Source organism: Thamnophis sirtalis, unplaced genomic scaffold (genome assembly GCF_051295495.1).
Source record: "Thamnophis sirtalis isolate CommonGarterSnake01/CBP01778 unplaced genomic scaffold, rThaSir2_p1.2 scaffold_16, whole genome shotgun sequence".
Lineage (NCBI taxonomy): Eukaryota > Metazoa > Chordata > Lepidosauria > Squamata > Natricidae > Thamnophis > Thamnophis sirtalis.
In genome coordinates, this window is record NW_028261396.1 from 6242825 (window position 1) to 6263140 (window position 20316).

Below are 20316 nucleotides of genomic sequence, written 5' to 3' on the forward strand. Positions count from 1 at the left end.
TCTTGGGATTTTTCTGTGTTCAAGTGTGCTTCTCTCCAGCATTCTCTTTTTTTATGTTCTTAATCAAGGGCTTTTATTTTGCTTTCTTTTCAATAGTAAAAATGATAAAATAAAAAAAAGCTGCAGCCTTTTTTCTCAGAGGTTCAGGCACATGAGATTTGCTGGCTTTAGAAGAAATTGCTAGTTCCACTGCCCAATTCTCATGCAGTACACAATGGGAATTTCTGCCGTCCTGGGATCATAGTTCTATTCCCCAAAGGAGATTAATCTAGAAACTGATAGATAATACTATTAGTGTAGCGTAAGCAATTATATATTCAAGTTCTTCTTTAATGTGATAGTAAAAGATGGAATGCTTAGTAAAACCTAATAATAAATTTGCCCTATATTCATATCATACTTTTATAAAGCTTATGCGGCTAATAGGATCATGTGTATGTACATCCTGAGCTATATTAACTTTTCTTTTCCATAAAGTATACTTTCCTACTCTAGATTTTAAACCACTAAATCCAGGTGATTGCGACTGACTTTAAATATGTTTCACACGTTTTTCCTAAAACATTTAACACTGTATATGTTTGACAAATAGGGAGATCGTTTGTATTTCAAGTTGCAACTATTTTTTCCTCAGAAATGGGAGGTTTCTAACTTTTAACAAGATAAATCCAGTGGCCTGCTTCTTCACATGTCATACAAACTCATAGTTTGTTTAACCACGGTTTATCAAACAAAATAGAATAATCTGGGTTAACACTATATACCAAGTGATTCTGTCCCTTCTGATAAAGAAGGACCAGAGCAACCTTTGCAGGGTTATTTTGACAGCTATTCAAGGAATCTTCCAGATAAAGTCTTTCAGCTTCTGGCTGGTCAGACCCTATGGAATTGACTGAGACACGGTCTTTCTGGTTAACTGAGGAGGGAAGTTTGAGTCTGTTAGTTCTGAGGAACTGGGGAAGGTCCTTGGACTTTGAGTTCTGCCACCTATATTTTAGAATTACGTCCCTTCTGGTTGGTTAAGGCCTTCCAGGAGATCCTACATGTGGTTGGATTCAAGGGATGATGAATACTACGGTGTGGCAAGGGATGGTTCTGCTTACTTTGAAGGAAGTGATGGCTTACTCTTTTTTCAACAGGCCATCGTTGGACAATTTTCATCCAGTCTCCAATTTTCTCTTTTACAGAAGGTTGTTGTGAAGGGTGGGTTTACAGCTCAATAATTATTGTAGGGAACAGATTATTTTAGCCTATTATAGTTGAATTTCATCCTGTGTTATAGTATTGCTGTATCCAAAAACATTTATCATGTTTTGGATGACCTCTGACAAGATCAGAACGGGGTGTTGCATACATCCCAGCCCTCTTGGTGGCCGTTGATACTATTTATAATAGAATCCAGTTTAGGAGATGGAGAGTTGGGATGGGACGTAGCATTGTACTGGATTCTCCCCCTTTCTCTGAGGTTGATTGAAGTTGCTGGGGGAGTGGAAGAAAGTGAGCATGAAGCTTTTGTTTCAGGCCTCAATCTTTTTCTCTACCCCCTACTCCTTTGCAACATACCCATGAAGTTGCTAGGCTCATGAGGCCATTTAGCAGCCTGGAATATCATATCATCAAGGTCATATCTTCTCCTAATTGTCCAACTCATCTTTCCTAGTACCTAGAGCAGTGTTTCTCAACCTTGGCCACTTGAAGATGTCTGGACTTCAACTCCCAGAATTCCCAAATTCGCTGGCTGGGGAATTCTGGGAGTTGAAGTCCAGACATCTTCAAGTGGCCAAGGTTGAGAAACACTGACCTAGAGGCTGTAAGGTTGAGAAACACTGACCTAGAGGCTGTAAGATTCTGTGTTCAAGTCTGAGTGACTGTGTGTTTAGGGTACCCCACGCCAATCTTGAGATTTTCTAACTTTCATTTTAAATTCCATCTTCCCAGACATAATTGGTGTATAATGTTCACTTTTATAAGCCCCCAGAGTCACTGAGATTCCATTTATATGCAGTGGTGGGATACAACTGGAGTAACAACCAGTTTGCTGAGCATGTGCTTCGCCATAATGAAGGCCTCCAGAGTGACCATGTACTCCTTCCAGATAATTTCAGCAAATTGGACTGTATGTTTGCCACAGAGCATGTTGGTTAATCTGGATGTGGAGAGTATTTTGGTGTGGGTTTCTTTGCTGTGGTCAGATTATTTCCTGGTCCAATTGAGACTGATTGCCAGGATTGCTAAGATAAATGAATTAATTAAAATGATTTACCTCTGGTGCCTAATGGAGCTGAATGAATTCCAATAATTTCTGCAATAAAACTTTCTTCATTTCAATGTAATAATTTACAGCATTTAAAAAGTCTTGAGTAATTCTAAATTACTCAAAAATCTTCAAAGCATACTACTTCTATATTACTTGATGAGAAGTCCTACTTTGGGCTTGAAACTGGATGTTGAGTGAATTCTTCCACTTAGCCATTTGCATTCTTGGATCCTAAAAACACACACACACACACACACACACACACACACACACACACACACACACGTATTAAGAAAACCAAAATTGTTATTTCCCAATTGCAACATAATTAGGATGCATTCAGTTTTTCAATTGACATGAGTAAAATGAACATATATTTGATGCTATAAAGCTAGTTAAAATATAATGATTAGATTCACCTTGGTCATAACTAGCAACATCTGTTTTGAAATATTTATGGTTAACACTAAGATTGTCATAGAATTCTTAAGGAAAAATTAGTGAATAGCAGGTGTGTCACAGAAGAGTAAATTCCTCACTTTAGATCTGTTCTTCTTGCTTCTTCAAGTGAACTTTGGGAGAAATAAATTATTCTAATAGCCGAATCTAAGAGCATGCAGAGATTATATTTCTCTGTGTATCATTATTTTCTGGAAAATATAATGCAACACAGATTGATTGAAAATGGTCTTTGAATACTGACAGCAAATTGAGAAGTGTATGAAATCATGCTGAGCTTTATTTCATTTTCTTGTGAAATGCAGGCAGGCAAAAATGATGAAGAAACTCACAAACTAAAGGAGAGGAATATACGATAGAATTTGTAATCAATGTAATTACAGATAATGCCTAAGGAACAATGAACAATTTCCCATTGTATCTCACCTCTGATTCTTATGAAATAGTTTAGATTTGTGAAGATTCAAACTTCTCCTTCAGAGACACGTGGTTGACACAAATCTTACAGGAAACCTGGACTAGTCAAATGCACTTTTCATCATTCAAGGCCTGGGTTAACAGCTAAGACCCAGTCAATCAGGACTATAAATCAAGACATCCTTAGGCAAGAATAAGGTAAAAAGTAAGAGTGCATTTCTAGCAACAGGCCCAGGCTGCGGTTACTCCTGTCTGTCCCCTTCAGCTTAGACATGAACCTTAGTCGAATTCCATTACTTGGAAAGATTTAGGTACAATTTGGAGCAGAATACATAGTGGATTGAAACCAGTACAGGGGTGAAATTCAGCAGGTTCTGACAGGTTCTGGAGAATCGGTAGTGGAAATTTTGAGTAGTTCGGAGATCCGACAGATACCACCTCTGGCTGGTCGCAGAGTGGGGTGGGAATGGAGATTTTGCAATATCCTTCCCCTGCCACATCCACAAAGTCACACCCACAGAACCAGTAGTAAAAAAATATTGAATTTCACTACTGAACCAATCACAGATTCAAATTAAAAGATACAAACCTGAGCTTGATAGAAGAATACAATGATAATTCTCATTCTGAGTCTGAATCTTCTCCCCAAAATTTGAAGTAGGAAGAGTTTCTAGCATTCACTCCTTTCCCCCCCCCCTTCCCAGGCACTTTCTCACTGAAACCTCTCATTAAAAAAAATGTTTGTGGTGTTGCCAGGGTTTTAAAGAATGTTATTAGCACTGTAACAAATACCTCATAGTCTCCTGCTTGCTTATCTTATAGTAGATTTGTGCAGGAAATCTCAGCTGATAGTGAATCTCATTGCTCATTATTTCAGTGAATAATATATCAAAGAATAACTTTCAGTAACAGTAACAAGAGTTGGAAGGGACCTTGGAGATCATCTAGTCCAGTGGTCTCCAACCTTGGCAACTTTAAGACCTGTGGACTTCAACTCCCAGAGTTCCTCAGCCAGCAAAGCTGGCTGAGGATCTCTGGGAATTGAAGTCCACAAGTCTTAAAGTTACCAAGGTTGGAGACCACTGATCTAGTCCAACCCTCTGCTCACGTAGATGACCTGTACTAGGGATTCGAACCGCCAAACTGCTGACCTTTCAGATTGACAAGCTCAGTGTCTTGGCCACTGAGCCACTCTAGGTGTTTCTGTTAAATTGTTTATTTTAATCTTACTGTGCTTACCTATAATTAGGATGTTGTAATCATGGCCCAAAGCTTAAGCCTTCCGCCTTCCCTCTTTCCACATCCATTCCGTGTTCCTTCTTTGTAGACCCAACCCTGGGTTCAACACTTTGTCTGAAGGGGAAGCCGGGTATTTAAAGATAAAAATGTGCCACAATTTGATAAAAACAAACTACAAGGAACCAATGCAACGTTCTCAAGGTACAGAAACCTGTCCTTTATCATTAGAAGATATTTGTACCTTCTGTGAAAGCACTCGGTGTAGACAAGGAAGCATTTGCACTTAAACTAGTCCCTTAATATCCTCTAAGTCAGTGTTTCTCAACCTTGGTAACTTGAAGATGTCCGGGACTTCAACTCCCAGAATTCCCCAGCCAGCGAATGCTGGCTGGGGAATTCTGGGAGTTGAAGTCCGGACATCTTCAAGTTGCCAAGGTTGAGAAACACTGCTCTAGGTAGCTGTCACTTTTCTTCCAAGGCAGTAACTATGCACTTCTTTCAGACTTTTTTGCACCTGAAAACTGTTTAGTATACTCCTAACCTCCCACTTTGTACTGTATTCCATGTATCTATAACTATGGCTTTTCATCAGGGAAACACTAGCAAGTGTAAAACACTTGCTTTAAGCTAATGTAGCCTCATACAATACCATAGCAATTCATACTGTTGATTAAGTGAAGTCCTGAGCGAGCCAAGGTGGCGCAGTGGTTAAATGCAGCACTGCAGGCTACTGCTAGATCAGCAGGTCAGCGGTTCAAATCTCACCGGCTCAGGGTTGACTCAGCCTTCCATCCTTCGGAGGTGGGTAAAATGAGGACCCAGATTGTTGGGGGCAATATGCTGACTCTCTGTAAACCGCTTAGAGAGGCCTGAAAGGCCTATGAAGCGGTATATAAGTCTACTGCTATTGCTATTGCTGATGAGAATCTCCTTTTTGTTCTCTAAGATCTGTAATATAGATTATTATTCCACAAACATTCCTGCAACACCCCCCCTCCCACACACACACACTTTTACCTAAATCTTTTTTTTTAAAGGAGTAAAAGTGTGTAAGTCACTGGAATGTTAAATGCATATTGTTCCCGTATTTATGTATTTTGTTATTGTTACATATATTAATTACACATATAGAAAAGAGAGAAGCACAGAAATTAGAACCAAACACCATTTGAATTCTATCGGAATGGCATATACAAGGCACTTTCCTTTAAGGTCTCAGAGAGATATACAGAGGCTGCATTATGTTGATGTAGCACCTGAATCTCTTGTTCTGAAAGCTTAAAGGAAAGTGCCTTGTATTTGCCATTCTAATAGATTCTACCTATCTGTTCCTAGAATACCACTGGAGTGCAAGCACCTGGATAGCTCCTAAAGTTAAAAAGAAGTTTAAAGCTATTTAAAGTTTAAGGGGGGGAAGGGAAGGGAAGGGAGGAAGGAAGGAAGGAAGGAAGGAAGGAAGGAAGGAAGGAAGGAAGGAAGGAAGGAAGATCTCTGATGTTCTCTGCCAGCTTCTCAGCTATATTTAACCTCTAAATCATTTTTGTGGCTCTAGAACTCTTTAATTTGGGTGGAAAAACTAACAAAATGCATATCCATTTTTAGTGGTTTTATGGGGTTTTTTCGTTTGTGTTTTGCCCAGAGTCCACTGGAAATAGGTGGCCAATAAGTTTAAATAACAATAATAGACTAAGAATAATTTGTGTAATCATTCCACCTCTATAAAAATTTCCCAGAAAATGTTAATTGCCAGAAAATATTTGCCTACCTGGTGCATCACAATATGGCATGAAATTTGGTTAATATTTTATTAAATGTAGTTAATAACAAAAAAGTTGTTATATCATGCTATGTTTATGATAAACCAAATATTCATTCTCCTGCTTCTAAAGTGAGCCTATTCCTCCTTTTGCTACTGTGTGTCATGTTTAATTTTTTAGCTGTTGCCAGAATTAATTTGATTTTCTGCTTCACCTCATTGCCTGATTCTGATCGTTAAGTTAATCAGCAGCCCAGTATGGATCATAGTTATCCAAGGAAGAGTCCAGGTTTTTGATCTTTCAATTGTTAGTAATCAGATTTGTAATCTTTCAGTTGTGATAAGTCAATGGACCCAAATTATTTTTATGGCTCCTCTTTAGAATCGCCTAAAAAGAACGAATGTTTCCTTCCACGTGATGCAGAGATCACAGATGGCTGAGTTGGTGCAAATGCTTATTTTGCTATCATGACATGGGTCAGGAAATGAATTTGTCCATAGATATTGAAACACTTAAGGCCTCTTCTCACTTTATTATTTCACAGATTGAAGGCCTCTCTCACTAATCACAGGAAAGCAGTTTATTTTCAAACCCAATCTACAACCAGCTGTTTCCATATTTTTGGAGCACTTTCTCTTTCTCCAATAAGACGCACATAAGAATAACTTTCCAGACAATATTTTCATTCAGAGTTGTGTTTTGCAGGGGGATCCCATTTAAAAAACATATTTTTTAACGGCAAAGGGGCATTTAACTCAAGCTAATAGGTTACCTTGCATTTGAGTTCCAGCAATGTCAAACATTGAAGGGATCCAGTGGCTCAGTGGCTAAGATGCTGAGCTTGTCGATCAGAAGGTCGGCAGTTCAGTGGTTTGAATCCCTAGCACCGCATAATGGAGTGAGCTCCCGTTACTTGTCCCAGCTTCTGCCAACCGAGCAGTTTGAAAGCATGTAAAAATGCAAGTAGAAAAATAGGGACCACCTTTGGTGGGAAGGTAACAGTGCTCTGGGCACCTTCGATGGCTACATGACCATGGAAACGTCTTCGGACAGCGCTGGCTCTTTGGCTTCGAAACGGAAATGAGCACCGCCTCTTAGAGACAGGAACAACTAGCACATATGTGTGAAAGGAACCTTTACCTTTACTTTAATGTCAAACTGTCATAATAGTGTGCAGTGCTGAAGAAGGCGCTGGTTCTCTCCAGATCTGGAATGACTAAGAAATAGCATTTTAGGACCGTTCATATCAGGTGTACATCTGCAGAAATTGGTTCATATGACATGGAAACCTGCCCTGCAGAAATTCCTTGGGACGAGAGCAAGGAAGTTGGGTTTCCTCGCCGCAGATTCAGCCTCTCCAATTTAATAATGTTGCTCTTCAAATTGAATTGGAACTTCTAGGGAGAAGAATCTTCTCCAGGTGGGATGTTCTTCTTGTTGTCATGGGAGTATCCCTTAAGGTCCCTTATTCATCTGAATGCACCAAACATTAGCATACTATTCCTAGCATAAAGTTGGTGTGTGTGTGTGTGTGTGTGTGTGTGTGTGTGTGTTTCTCTTTGAAATCATTATGATGTGCTTGTGCAGGTCTGAACCTCCTTCTAATGCCACTAGTAGAAAGAATAGGTGAAATAGCAAACTGGCCCCATGATTGAAGGGGTTTCCTTCGGGCTTCAGGATATTTCTGCTTTTTTCTTTCTCACATTATAAATCAAGTGATGGAACTGAATGGAATAGAAAGATAAAACCTGTGTGAAGTCTCACTGGAGGAGACCACAGAAGTTGTCATCCTTTTCAGCTGTGGTCCTATATACTGTACTCTGAAATAAATCTGAATTTGGCTTCTAGTTTTAAGAACACAAATATAATTTCACTGTTAACTTCCATCTTCTGAAATCATTGAAAGTATTTGCATAGTAAACCTATACTCCCAAGAGTCTTTTAGAATGCATACTGAAAGAACAGGGAGCTCATAACTCTATTATTGGTGAAAATATACAAATACAAAGCAACACAAGAGCGTCTTTCCACTCTAATTCATAAACAGTGTGGGTTCTATTTTATTAGGAGAATAGATGCACCATGCGTTTAAAGAAAGTTGCCACCAAAAAAAGGACCAAGGCTTTCTTTCTTCCATTATCTCTTTTATGTAAAAAAAACAAACAACATTTTTATCAAGTGATCTATTGTTGTTAAGCACTAAACCTTGAGTTTGTTGCTGAAATCGGTTCTCTACAGCCTGTGTACACCTGTTGTTATTTTTTTTTTAAAGAACCTCTTTATCATCCAGCTAGCAGAAAGATGACAAAGTCTGCAATCTTGCAGGCATGGAAATAAGTCTCATTAATCTCAGCGGAGCTTATTTCTGAGCATGCTACTCAACAGTATTTCTTATATAGGATTGTGCTACTATTTATAGCTCAGGAGTAATGTGTAATTAGGTGACTGAATAAGAGAGAGTTCTTAGAACCCTCTGCATGACTGGGGAAATTGGGTGGAAATTGGGTGTCTTGGTTTGGTGAAAAGTTATACTGAACCACATATAGTCTTTATGCACAAACTTTTAAGTTTGGTTGGATGATTACAGCTTTATAATGGAAATACTGGTTTGCTTCTCTTTGAGTGATTTGCAACTTCCTGTTTTAGATCAGGTCTCCTCAACACTCGATTTGTATATTTGAGAGAATACATGTTGGAAATCATAATATTAATTAATGATTGAGAACACCAGGAAGCCCCACTGGGAAATGATACCTATTCTGTAAAACATTTTGCATTGATTCTAGTTCAAAAGGCAATAAAACAAAAGGTTAATAAGAATTTCCCTCCTGGCTGTTCAATGTTAATTTCAGGTATATTGCCAAACATTTTCATCTCTTCTATGGTTTTTATGGAGGAAAGTATATATTTTTCAAAGGAAACAGTAAATTGCATCAAAGCCTTTCCCCCCTTTTGACTAGTGATCTGGTGGAGGGTATAATAACACATGTGTTAATTCTTTCTGAACAGTGTTTATGGCTGTCCTTTGGCCAAAAAAAGAAAGACGCAAGAGAGGCAGCCCCAAGAACCTGCCCCCAAAAGAAAACCCTTTGTGGTTAAAACGGACAACTCCTCCGTAGATGAATGCTATGAAACAGACGGGACCGAAGAAATGGACGATAAAGAAGAGGACGAGGAAGAGGAGGAGGAGGAGGAGGAAGAGGACTATTCTGATGATAACGAAGAACAAGGTGATGAGGAAGAGGAGGATGAAGAAGTAGATAGGGAAGAAGAGGAGGAAGAGGAGGAGGAGGAAGAAGAAGGAGATGAAGTTGAGGAGGAAGAAGAAGAGGAGGAGGAGGAAGAAGAGGAAGAGGAAGAAGAAAGTGGTAATGATCAGTGTATTAATAAAAAACGCTCCATGTGCATTTTGTGCTAATCTTCCAGTATGGAACGGTGAGATTTAACAGTGTACCTTTCATTAAGACTAATAGGAAGCATATTTGTGCTTAATCTCTCTGCTCCATGCTGACAACCATTAGCACTGTCTTCTCTTCATAACAACCTGAGACTCCTGCCTTAGAAACAGCTCTTGGATCAGCTTTCAGAGTGAATAGCTTAGTGATGAGGCTTGCCAAACCTTCCTGCAGAGATGGGTGACTATGCTGATGTCTGTAGTGATCCATTCCAGAACCACAACCAAAGAGATGTGGAAGTAAATGATTACATATAGACATACCTATATTCATTATTTATATAGGCAACTGTTTGCTGCAGTTGTCTTCTCAAAAGCAATTATTTGCTTCTCATCAGTGTATGTTCCCATGTCTGCAGGTACTCTTGGCATTGCAATAGGAAACTTCCCTTTGGGAAATTTGAACAAACAGCTTTGCTTAGAGAAGGGACCCACATTAAATATATTTTGGTTCTTTGAGACTTGGATGTTGTGTACTTTAGCTGACTTAAAAAATGAAGGAGATTGATATACGTAGAAACCCTATTTTAAAACTTTTACGTATGCTCTTCGTGACAAATAAAGAGACATTCATTAGTTGTTAAGCTAATATATTGCCACTGCAATTAAGCCAGGGGCTTTAAAAAAAAATGTTTTCATGTTATTATGGATTCTAAAGGTAACTAGTGTTTTCAAACTGTGCAAACACTAGTTTTTGACTGTTTAACTTAAGAAACCCTACAATAACCAGATCATGAGATAATGCCATGAAAATTAACATACATGCAAAAATTAATGAGCTATCTAAAAAATATTTTGTTCCCATTTCCAGGGAACACGTAGATTCACCTTTCTAACCAATAAAAATATAAGAAAAGTTTCAGCACTCCTCAGTCGGATTCCGCTTAGGAGACAGGTATGAAAGTTGTCTGATTTTTGTTTCCGTAGAATTATATTAGGCAAGAACTAGAAAAAAGACAAAGATGCTTTATTAGAATAAAAGCAAAAGTCATTCACTGCCTTTCTCTAAATTCTGGGGAAGAAAGAGGATAATGAAGCTTTTTGCCAAATACTAAGAAAGGGGTATTTTATATTCTGTTAATTTTAGACTGTATGAAAAGGAGGGATGACTTTGATCATTTATCAAAGGTTATCTATTCAATTAGGATAATACAGCTATTTTTCAATAAGTTGGGGTTATGCATTCTTAGCTATAGTATAATGCCAATCAATTGCAATGAGGTTTACTTCTGAGCTGACATGCACGTAAGATTACACTGGGTAGGAAAGTGCAGTGCTAACATTCATTTGCATACAGATAAACGTAACTATGTTAGGCATGCTACAAAACTCTTTTCCCAAGTCCCTCTACACTCGATTCTCTTTTGAATATTCATGAATTCAATATAAAGGCATGGGTTTTTTTTATTAAAAAAATATGTAAATGAATGCCACTAAAGATATTGGAGGACTTCCAGAGAGCAGAAACCTGCCTAAGGCATTCTCAATTGTACCTGTGTACAGAACAGGGCTGGGTTCCTGCCAGTTCTAAGCTGTTCTATAGAAGAGGTTCCAGCTCCCTCCCCCTGCCCGTCCACACATCATCAAGATGAGAGCGAGAGGAGGAATTCTGGGAGTTGAAGTCCACAAGTCTTAAAGCTGTCAAGTTTGAACACCCCTGGGGTTTTTTCCTAAAGGGTTAGGGGTGCAAGAGTTTTGGTACTTGACAGCTTTAAGACTTGCGTGCTTCAAATGCCAGAGTTCCTGAGTCAACATTTTGGTTGCTAAGTAAGAGCGTTGTTAAGTGGGTTTCACCACATTTTTACATTGGGCCACGCCCACCAGTCACATGACTGCCAAGTCGCTCCCACTTGGTCACATGGCTGGCAAGCCACTCCCACCCAGTTACATGGCTGGCAAGCCACTCCCACAAAGCAGGCCACACCTACAAAAGAGGTTCTAAAAAATTTTGAAACCCACCACTGGTAAAGAACCTCTTTCAGATGTACATGTGGAACATCAAAGACCTGGGAATATGTGGGATAAATTAACTGAAATATTACCTGTTTTTCTTCTATGGGCAAATAAATGCCTGCCTGGGGCTATAGCTGAAAAGAAATCCATCAAATACAATATGAGAATCAAAAATTTAAATTGCAGAGATTTTATGTAACAAAGTTGCTACTAACATATAATGGAATACCTTACTTTTACTAATTCACCACCACACAGTGAAGTGACCTGAATCAATAACCAAAAAAATGCTTTTATGGAGAGATGATTTCTACTAGAAACAGGAAATAGAACCCATACTGATTGAACAGTGATTATATTAGTGTTAACCGGTAATAAATAGGGCTCTGAATAATGAGAGAAGTTCTTTAGGAAAAAGACTTCATTTAGTAATAATTACTAATAGTTTTTCTTTACTGTGTTTTATGCAGTAAGTTTATGCAGATACCGACAGAACACATTGGATAAAATGGTATTCCAAAAAAGGATAAATGACTAAAGTACAAACTTCCTTTTCTTTAACTCAAGGTTTGGGAAGGTTTTTTAAAATATATATTAGATACCAATAAGCTCATGAGAAATGCAGTTAGGTACATTATAATTTGTTTTGTATTTCCCCTCCAAATCTGGCAGTTTATGTCATTATGAGAATGCAGGTTGTGGGCTTACACAGACTCATTCTCAACCCCTACTGGTCTTAATTGTAGCTATCATGGTTTTTCATTGACCATGGCTTTTATCTCTGGCCACAATTCTCTTTTAAATAGGATTCAAAACAATATTCTAAGCTAATTATTTAAATTCATATAGTATTAATAAAGAATGTGAAAAGACAGTAAGGAAAAGAGGGAAAGGAATGCTCCCATTTGTAAATTAAATCGTTCTTAAACTGGTGCTACTCAGAAGTGCTTAACTAAAACTTTTGAGACTGGAATTAATTTCCAGCAAAGCTATGAACAGAGCTTCATAGTTTGTGGGATGATTGTTCTAAATGCAGCGGTCGGGATTATTAGATCTGAATTAAACTGAGGCATCAAGATTTATAACATAAATATCTTGAAATTCCTTAAGATAAATATTTTGGGTAATGTTTTAATTTACTATTTAATTTAAGTTAGTTTGCACAAGTTTCTTCTGAGATCACTGTAGAAGCAGAATAATGAACAAATATATACTTGCAAAGTAACAGGGTTCTTTTGCATCAGGTAAAATTAGGGCCAAATAAGGACTATATTCTTACTTTGAAAAGTGTATGTGTGTGTGTGTGTGTGTGTGTGTGTGTTTGCATGCTAACTGAGGCTTGCCTTTCTGATTTTCTCTGCAGCTTTTCCTGCTGTAAGAAGGCTGTTATAAAAAGGCCTCTTCAGATTAGGGGCACAGTGTACAACTTTATGGAGGGTCTTCAGACACTGCAGGGAATGATTGTAGCCCAGAGCACAGATATTTATTTGGGAATTCATTTTATGTCATCTTCTAGGTGAAGTCTCTATCTAAGTTTATGAATTTTCCCATCAGTGAATGTGAATTTTCATACGATCTCTTAGAATTTTTTGGACAACTCCCGATGACATTGTATATAAGATGTGCATTTCAAAGGAAGTAAAGGCGTTATGGAAATTCCTCTTCTAATCTTTGATAAAACTATACAAAGCATACTAAAGCAACACTCTTACAAATCTCAAAATACCAATTAAAGAGAACCAAATATTAAAAAGCCTCTTTTGGTCCTGTTCAATATATAGAGTATACTTGATAGAATATATTCATTATATTGCATTCATAGAATAAATCAAAGAAGTATATTCAAGATAGAATATGACTCATATATGTATAATGGTTAAGGTACTGGGTTAGAACAGGAAAACCCAGGTTCCAGACCACCTTTAGGGATGGAATTCATGCAATGCATTCACACGCAGCCATAGACAAGGAAGTGAAAATAAAAATCTCTCTGCCAACCTGCACCAGACCAATGTGGTATATAGCCCAAAATTTTCAGTGAAGAGACCTTTATTCTGCAGTGGTTGGTTTTGTGTGGGCAAGAGAAAAGAAACGGATTTTCCACTTTGTTTTGCATTTCCCTCAAAAGACAGATAAAGTAGCCTCTCCCCTGTGGAATATCCTAGCCTATAAACATTGTGCAACGCAGCACCATTGACCCTTGCATTGAAGGCCTTTCTTTATGTCGGTTATTATTACTTAAGAGGTGTCAGTGTCCCATTGGGTTTGCAGAGCCAGAGTGGCAGGTTTTTCCCCTCCTCCTTCTGAGAGGAGTTCACATCACACAGATGCTTCCCAAAGACTGTTTCACAAAGCTTTTCTATTATAGAAAGAAATCTCCGCTGGAGGAGCTCCAGGAACAGATGTTCCAAGGCACCATTTAGCCTTTATCATATGAAGACATTCAAGATGGCTTATGCACCAGGTATTTCACAATCCCTCAGGATTAGGAAGAATCAGGCCGGCTCTAGAACTCCCAGGAAAATGAATACTCATAGTGTAAAAACCCTGATCCACTTATATCATCCTATCATAAAACTATGTTAACAGAAGGGTGAACGGTTATTGAATGTGGGGGGCAAACATTTTTTTTCATGTGTTTTAGACCTCAATATTTTTCAAATATTGTTCTTTCACTAATTGTCCGAATGATGAAAAGATAAACAAGTGTTAAAGCTGAACACAAATTGAATATCAAGTTGATATGTTCAAAAAGCTGGAGAATTGTTATGCTGCCATATTTTATTCTGACATCCCTTCATATTAACAAGGCACATCAATAGAGGCTCTTTAAGGAACCACAATGCCATGTTTTCTAGTGGTGTAATTTTATCTTTTGATATGAGTCATGCTAAAATGGTTATAGCCTTTATTTTCATTTTGCAAAAAGTTGTTAACAAAACAACACCATGTGCATTCCTTCTGCAAAGCAGTTCATTCTCACTCTTCTTTTAAAGATAACTTATACTAGTATACTTTGCAAGCCCTTTCTAACTAACAACATGCATATATTCAAAATTGAGAACAGGATCTCCTGATTGCTCAATGCATTTTTCTTTGTAAACTACCTGTACACAAAAGCAAACCAAGGATTCATTATGTGCCACCAAGCCTACAGATGTTGAGTCTTAGCAGCCACAGTGATAGAGTTTCTTCAGGACGATCTGTCCCCAACCTGATCCTTTTAGATCTTCCTGTGGTGCATTCATGGCCAGCATAACTGAGTCCCTCCCCCTTGCTGTTGATCATCCTCTTATTCTCTTTCCTTCCCCCTTTCCCAGCTTCGCAGACTGCCCTGGAGAGCCAGGTCTTCCCACAATGTGCATGAAGTGTGATATATTGAGCCTGGTCATTTGTGCTTCGAGTGTGAACTCTGGGTTGATTTGTTTGATGGGCCATTTTTCTGTTGTATATTTGAAACTGAAAGCCAGACATTCTGATTGCTCAATCAGACCCATTTTCTTCACCAACCACCTATATTTTACACTGTAGGGATGACATTCCCAGTATACGGACATCTCGTAACAATGGGGAAGTCAGGTCCCTACTTAAAACATCAGTAAGGAATATACAGAAAAAAATGAGACCAACTTTCATAATGAGATAAAATGAAAGCCTCAAAAGCTTATATCATAATCAGTGTGGTAGCTTTAAGGAACAAGAAGAATTCTTTTTACCATAAGGCACTTTGGAAATTCTTGGGTTAGACATAATCCCTAAGCTTTCTTTCTCCCTCCACTAAATCACTGCCCAGTTTTCTTTCTTCTTCTTTTCCTAATATGGTATAGCAGGAATAAGCCATGCAACAATGCACTTATCCTTAGAGTAAGCACCTTGGAAGTGAAAGCTGGCTGATTAAAATGAATGCTGTGACACGTAGATAAAGCTCCAGTGCCTTTTCTGCCTTCAGTAGCAAGACACACGTGGAGTTCAAGGAATTCATTTTCATGAGCTACACAGAGTAGCAATGCTGTGCAAAGGGTTTAATATAGCTTGGTCAGTTACAGTAACTTTCCAGAGGATTTGTAATACATACTAAAGCCAGTAGATATATATATATATATATATATATATATATATATATATATATATATATATATATATATATATATATATATATATATATATATATATATATATATATATATATATATATATATATATATATATATATATATATATATATTTATATTTATATTTAGCAAAGTTTCCCCACTTCCTTTGAAGGCAACGATAGTTAGGACAACCTTGTAATAATGGTTATAATAACATGGCCTTTCTGCAAAAATCTTGTCAGGTAAAGCTGAAGAGGGTCCTTGATTTTCAGTCTCTGGTTTGGCCTCCGATAGTTGTAGGGAGCAGTGAAATGTTGAGAGCCGTCTGCTGGAGTTGCTGGCACAATCAACATTCTTTTTTTCCTGCTAGTAGAATGAAGTCTGCCTGCTTAAAAAAAGATAATAAAGTCAGTGAGATTTCTGGTGGACAACCAGCTTCCATACCTACCAATTTTATAGTGAAACTTAAATTGCATTCTAGAGAGGTTTTCAGTGCACTGGCAGTGTTACCTATAAGAAAGCCCACACAAAACAAATAGTGCTTTTATAATAACAAATATGTGTGCAAGCTCAAATTGAGAAAGACTATGGGGTTTTGAAGCAGCTGGAAAAAATGACTTTGTTCATCACTGGCATTTCCCTTGTGTCTTTAGGACGGGGAGGAGGGGAACTTTAGGTATTATATAGAGCTCATTGTTACCGCCTGTATTAAAGATTCCCCAAACATTCTAGCCTCTCCCTTTCACAGCTCCCTGGAACTGATCTAACAGAAGTTTTGTATTGTAAAATAAAAACAACAGCCCAAAGTCCTTGGAAAGACTCAATAGGTGGGTAAAAATGCCAACTCCATTCTAAGCATCTGGCTGACCAAATGGATGGGTGTAGAATAGAGGGTAGCTGGCTCAATAGCAGTAGCTGTGAGAGGGATCGTGGCGTCCTAGTGGACAATCACTTAAGTATGAATGATTGTTATGTAAAAGAAGACCAAAAATATCTCCATCCTCCCCATCCTTGACATTGGAAGTCCTCATTGCTAGCCCTATTGCCAATTTTCCTTCATCTTATAGATTTAAATAAACAGTATTAATCATAATTGTTTTTTATCTTGAAGACTCTCTATCCCTCACAGTCAGCTTGTACTTTTGCCAAAGTTTGTGTTCCTTTTCTTATTTCTCATTTGAGAAGACTTTGGTTTCATGATCTTTTCATGTTTTCCTGTATTTCTGCCGGTTAGTCACACTGGCCCCTTTCCTCTAGTTTAATGGAACTTCCCTATTAGGGGTTATGTGGTTTATATTCATTAATTTTAATGAATGAATTCCTTAAAGGAGTGTTTTTCAACTTTGGTAGCTGGAATCTATGTGGACTTCCAACTCCCAGAATTTCCAGCCAGAATGCTGAAATCCACTCAGCTTCATGTTTTCCTGTGTTCTGAATCTTAATGAGAGATAACTAATATGGTACGATATTAAATGTTACCTAAGTTTTCCTTTGGCTCCTTAGCAAGCAATAAATAGATACTCCTATAGATTTTAGGAGGCATGGAGACAAGCTACATCAATATGTCCAGTGCATTTGTAACAGTATATGGGAATGGGAGGTTGGGCTCAGAGACGCCACTTAGGGAACAATCAGATAGGAGACAGCATAGACTACAGCTGGATGGTGAATCTGGCAAAAGACTCAATAGAAACTCCCTAGTTTCTTAGGCTGTAAAGGAAATGATGGGAGACTTATAGCTGCAGGCTAGCAAGATTCAATTAATATACTCTTACAATAACAAAAAAAAGTTAGTGCCTGGTTGTGCTTCCTGTCTCATCTTCTAATAAGGCTGACATCAATCTTGGAAGTCTCTATATCTCTTTCAAAGTGAGAAAATTCAGGAACGGCCTCCGATGCTTATCTGCCAAGCAATTGGCAGCAACGTTGCTGCAACAACAGTAGGAAGTAGATGTCCTTATTAACCAATTTGCAGAATGCCATGATACAACTGACACAATAGACTGGGGCATCTTTTGCTCCATCCTTCTGCAGCACCACAGATGATGGCTCAGTACATGCTCCCTCATTCCCAGGATACCTTGCCAGAGAAATTTGGAGGGAACCAGGATCAATTCTCAACATTCACCATTCAATGTGAAATGTTTACGACATGCAAGCTGGTGGAGTTTCCACTGATCTTACCAAGTGACTTTTGGGCTGAGTTTGCTGAAGGAAGCAGGAGGTAAATGGGCAAAACCATGAACTGAAGGAAACAATCCAGTGTTAGACAACTATCAGGACGTCATGTGTAAACTCAAAGGACACTTGGAGGATCTCCTCAAAGAATCACTGCTAGTTGAGGGATCTGGAAGCTCAAACAAGAGGGAGCAGAGTAAAGTCATATATTTCATGCTTTCAATTGCTTGCTGGCTCTATAGGGTGGGATGACTAACCGGTTCAAAGAAGGGCTGAGAGATGCGCTGGTAAGACAAGGCACCTCAAATACCCCAGAAGAGCTATGTCGTTATCCGGATTGCTTAGGAGAGCTAAGGCAGGAAAGGAATGGTAGGGGGTCTGTTTTAGCCCATCCCAATGATCCCACCTGCTCAAAATCCAGTGTGGGAGAACATATACAAATCAGAGCACTTAACGAGTCCGCTGTCATCAGGAGAGAAGCAAAGGAAAAGGGGTCTGAGACTATGATTTTAGTCCCCAGGACACAGAGCCACAGCCTGCCTGGTAAAAGTACTAATCTCTGGCACAGATATTGAAGAAATGAAAAGCAAAAATTATCAACAGAGCTCATGGACAGCAAGTGCCCAATTTGCTTTGAAACAGAACACCAGGCAAACTTTACTGCACTCCCCGAAACCCTGAAGGGGATCTTGCCACCATTTGAGGAGAAACTGTCATCTGATAACCTTAGTTTCCAGCAAGATGGTAGGATGGTAGAATCTGGAGCAACCACTAATTTCATAGACATAAAAAGTACCAAGGTGGCGCAGTGGTTAAATGCAGCACTGCAGGCTACTGCTAGATCAGCAGGTCAGCGGTTCAAATCTCACCGGCTCAGGGTTAACTCAGCCTTCCATCCTTCCAAGGTGGGTAAAATGAGGACCCAGATTGTTGGGGGCAATATGCTGACTCTCTGTAAACCGCTTAGAGAGGCCTGAAAGGCCTATGAAGCGGTATATAAGTCCACTGCTATTGCTACCGAAACTATAATTGCTTATTCAAGCTCTAGAAAGCCCAATGAAGTCAAGATAATTGATGGACAGCTACTAAGAGCAGGGTTAATTCTGCAGCCCATCGGCTCCTTTGCAGTTGACAATCCAAGATCCCATCGAATTCATAACATGGTATGTAACTTCCTCCTTGCAAGTACTATCATCTTGGGAATAATATGGCTTCAGCTGCATGATCCAGGTATAAGTTGAATGCGAGGGATGCTCTCATTCCCCATTCCTAAATGCCAGCAACATCACTTATAAGCAGTGAAAACTCACCTCGCCCACTCCAGTATGGGAGAATCAGCACTGCCAGAAAAATATACATATTTTGCAGATTTGTTTGGAGGGGAAGAGGCAGCGAAGTAACTCAGCGGGTATGTAATTGCACCATCAATTTGAATCCAAATCCCAGGAAAGCGACACTATCCTATGTCTATCCATTAGTTAGTCAGTTTCAATGAATGTTTGGATATCAACATCAAAAAAGGAATCTTCACACTTCCAACTCAACAACCACATTTTTTGTTCTTCCAAAACAAGGCGAAACAGCATACAAAGACCGGAAAACAATGGCATTTGGAGATGACTATCTAATCCCACTCATCTCCGATCTATTAGCTGGCTACAAAAAGTACATCTCTTTATAAAGTTCGACTTGAGAAGTGCTTGCGATCTAATTATAACCAAAGAAGGACACAAGTATTCAAGACAAGACATGGCAATATACAGTGGTGCCTTTTGGCTTGGTTAAATGTGAAGCCAGGGACTTATTGGTTCATTAACAACTTATTTTCAGAAATTCTAGACCAGGATGCGATGGTTATATTTAGATGACATATCAGTTTATTCTGAACATCCTTGTCCCTGCATGTAACCATGTCAGAAATGTATTGCAAAAATTACAGTAAAGTCTTTATCCAACTAAAAAAATGTACACCTGACCTTAGACAATTTGGGCTACAGAATCTCTACAAAATAATCAGGCCAACCTGAACATCTGGAAGGGGCAGGAAGACCAGCTGTTGATCTGTCTGATTAGATTAGGGCCCAGCAACAGCAGGAGACGCATGCCAAGGCCCGACTGGACGACCTCTGAGGGAAGCCAAAAAGTGAAGGTATAGCTGAAGTATCTGAAGGCATTGTGCCATGACAACAAAACAGCAGAACATGGAGGGTATTTAAAACCTAATGGCCACTTTTTGTGGCCTCATGTCTGGGCAACATAAAAGAAATTTCCTCTTGTCATCTCTGTCATAGAGGGGAAAAATCCCTATTAATCTGGCCAGGTTATTGTAGCTGCAAAAGCCCCTTCACAGCCCTGGGACCCTGGTTCTCTAGATTTTATCACTGATCTTGCCACAAGTGAGGGATATACTAAAATACTTGCAATGGTGGATTTATTTACTTAGTTGGCTCCTTTTATTCCTTGCAGCGGTCCCTCATGACCTAGGAAACAGCTCAATTCTTTGCAATA

At 38.8% G+C, this 20316-nt stretch overlaps 1 protein-coding gene across 9 annotated transcripts in view; it reads left to right on the top strand.

Moving 5' to 3' along the window:
• The window catches only part of MYT1L (myelin transcription factor 1 like), a 105601-nt gene that overhangs the window by 11267 nt on the left and 74018 nt on the right, over window positions 1–20316 (top strand). For 4 of the 9 annotated variants that reach the window (XR_015695202.1, XM_087702778.1, XM_087702774.1 and 1 more), the window contains exons 1-2: window positions 9160–9497; window positions 13905–14000. Coding sequence is in view for 8 of the 9 variants with exons in the window: in XM_087702778.1 (XP_087558904.1) it covers window positions 9281–9497; window positions 13905–14000 (313 nt within the window). In the remaining variant the exon portion in view is untranslated. Of the gene's footprint in view, window positions 1–9138; window positions 9498–13904; window positions 14001–20316 lie in introns of those variants that run through there. The other 5 variants (XM_087702780.1, XM_087702781.1, XM_087702775.1 and 2 more) reach the window with 3 other exon arrangements.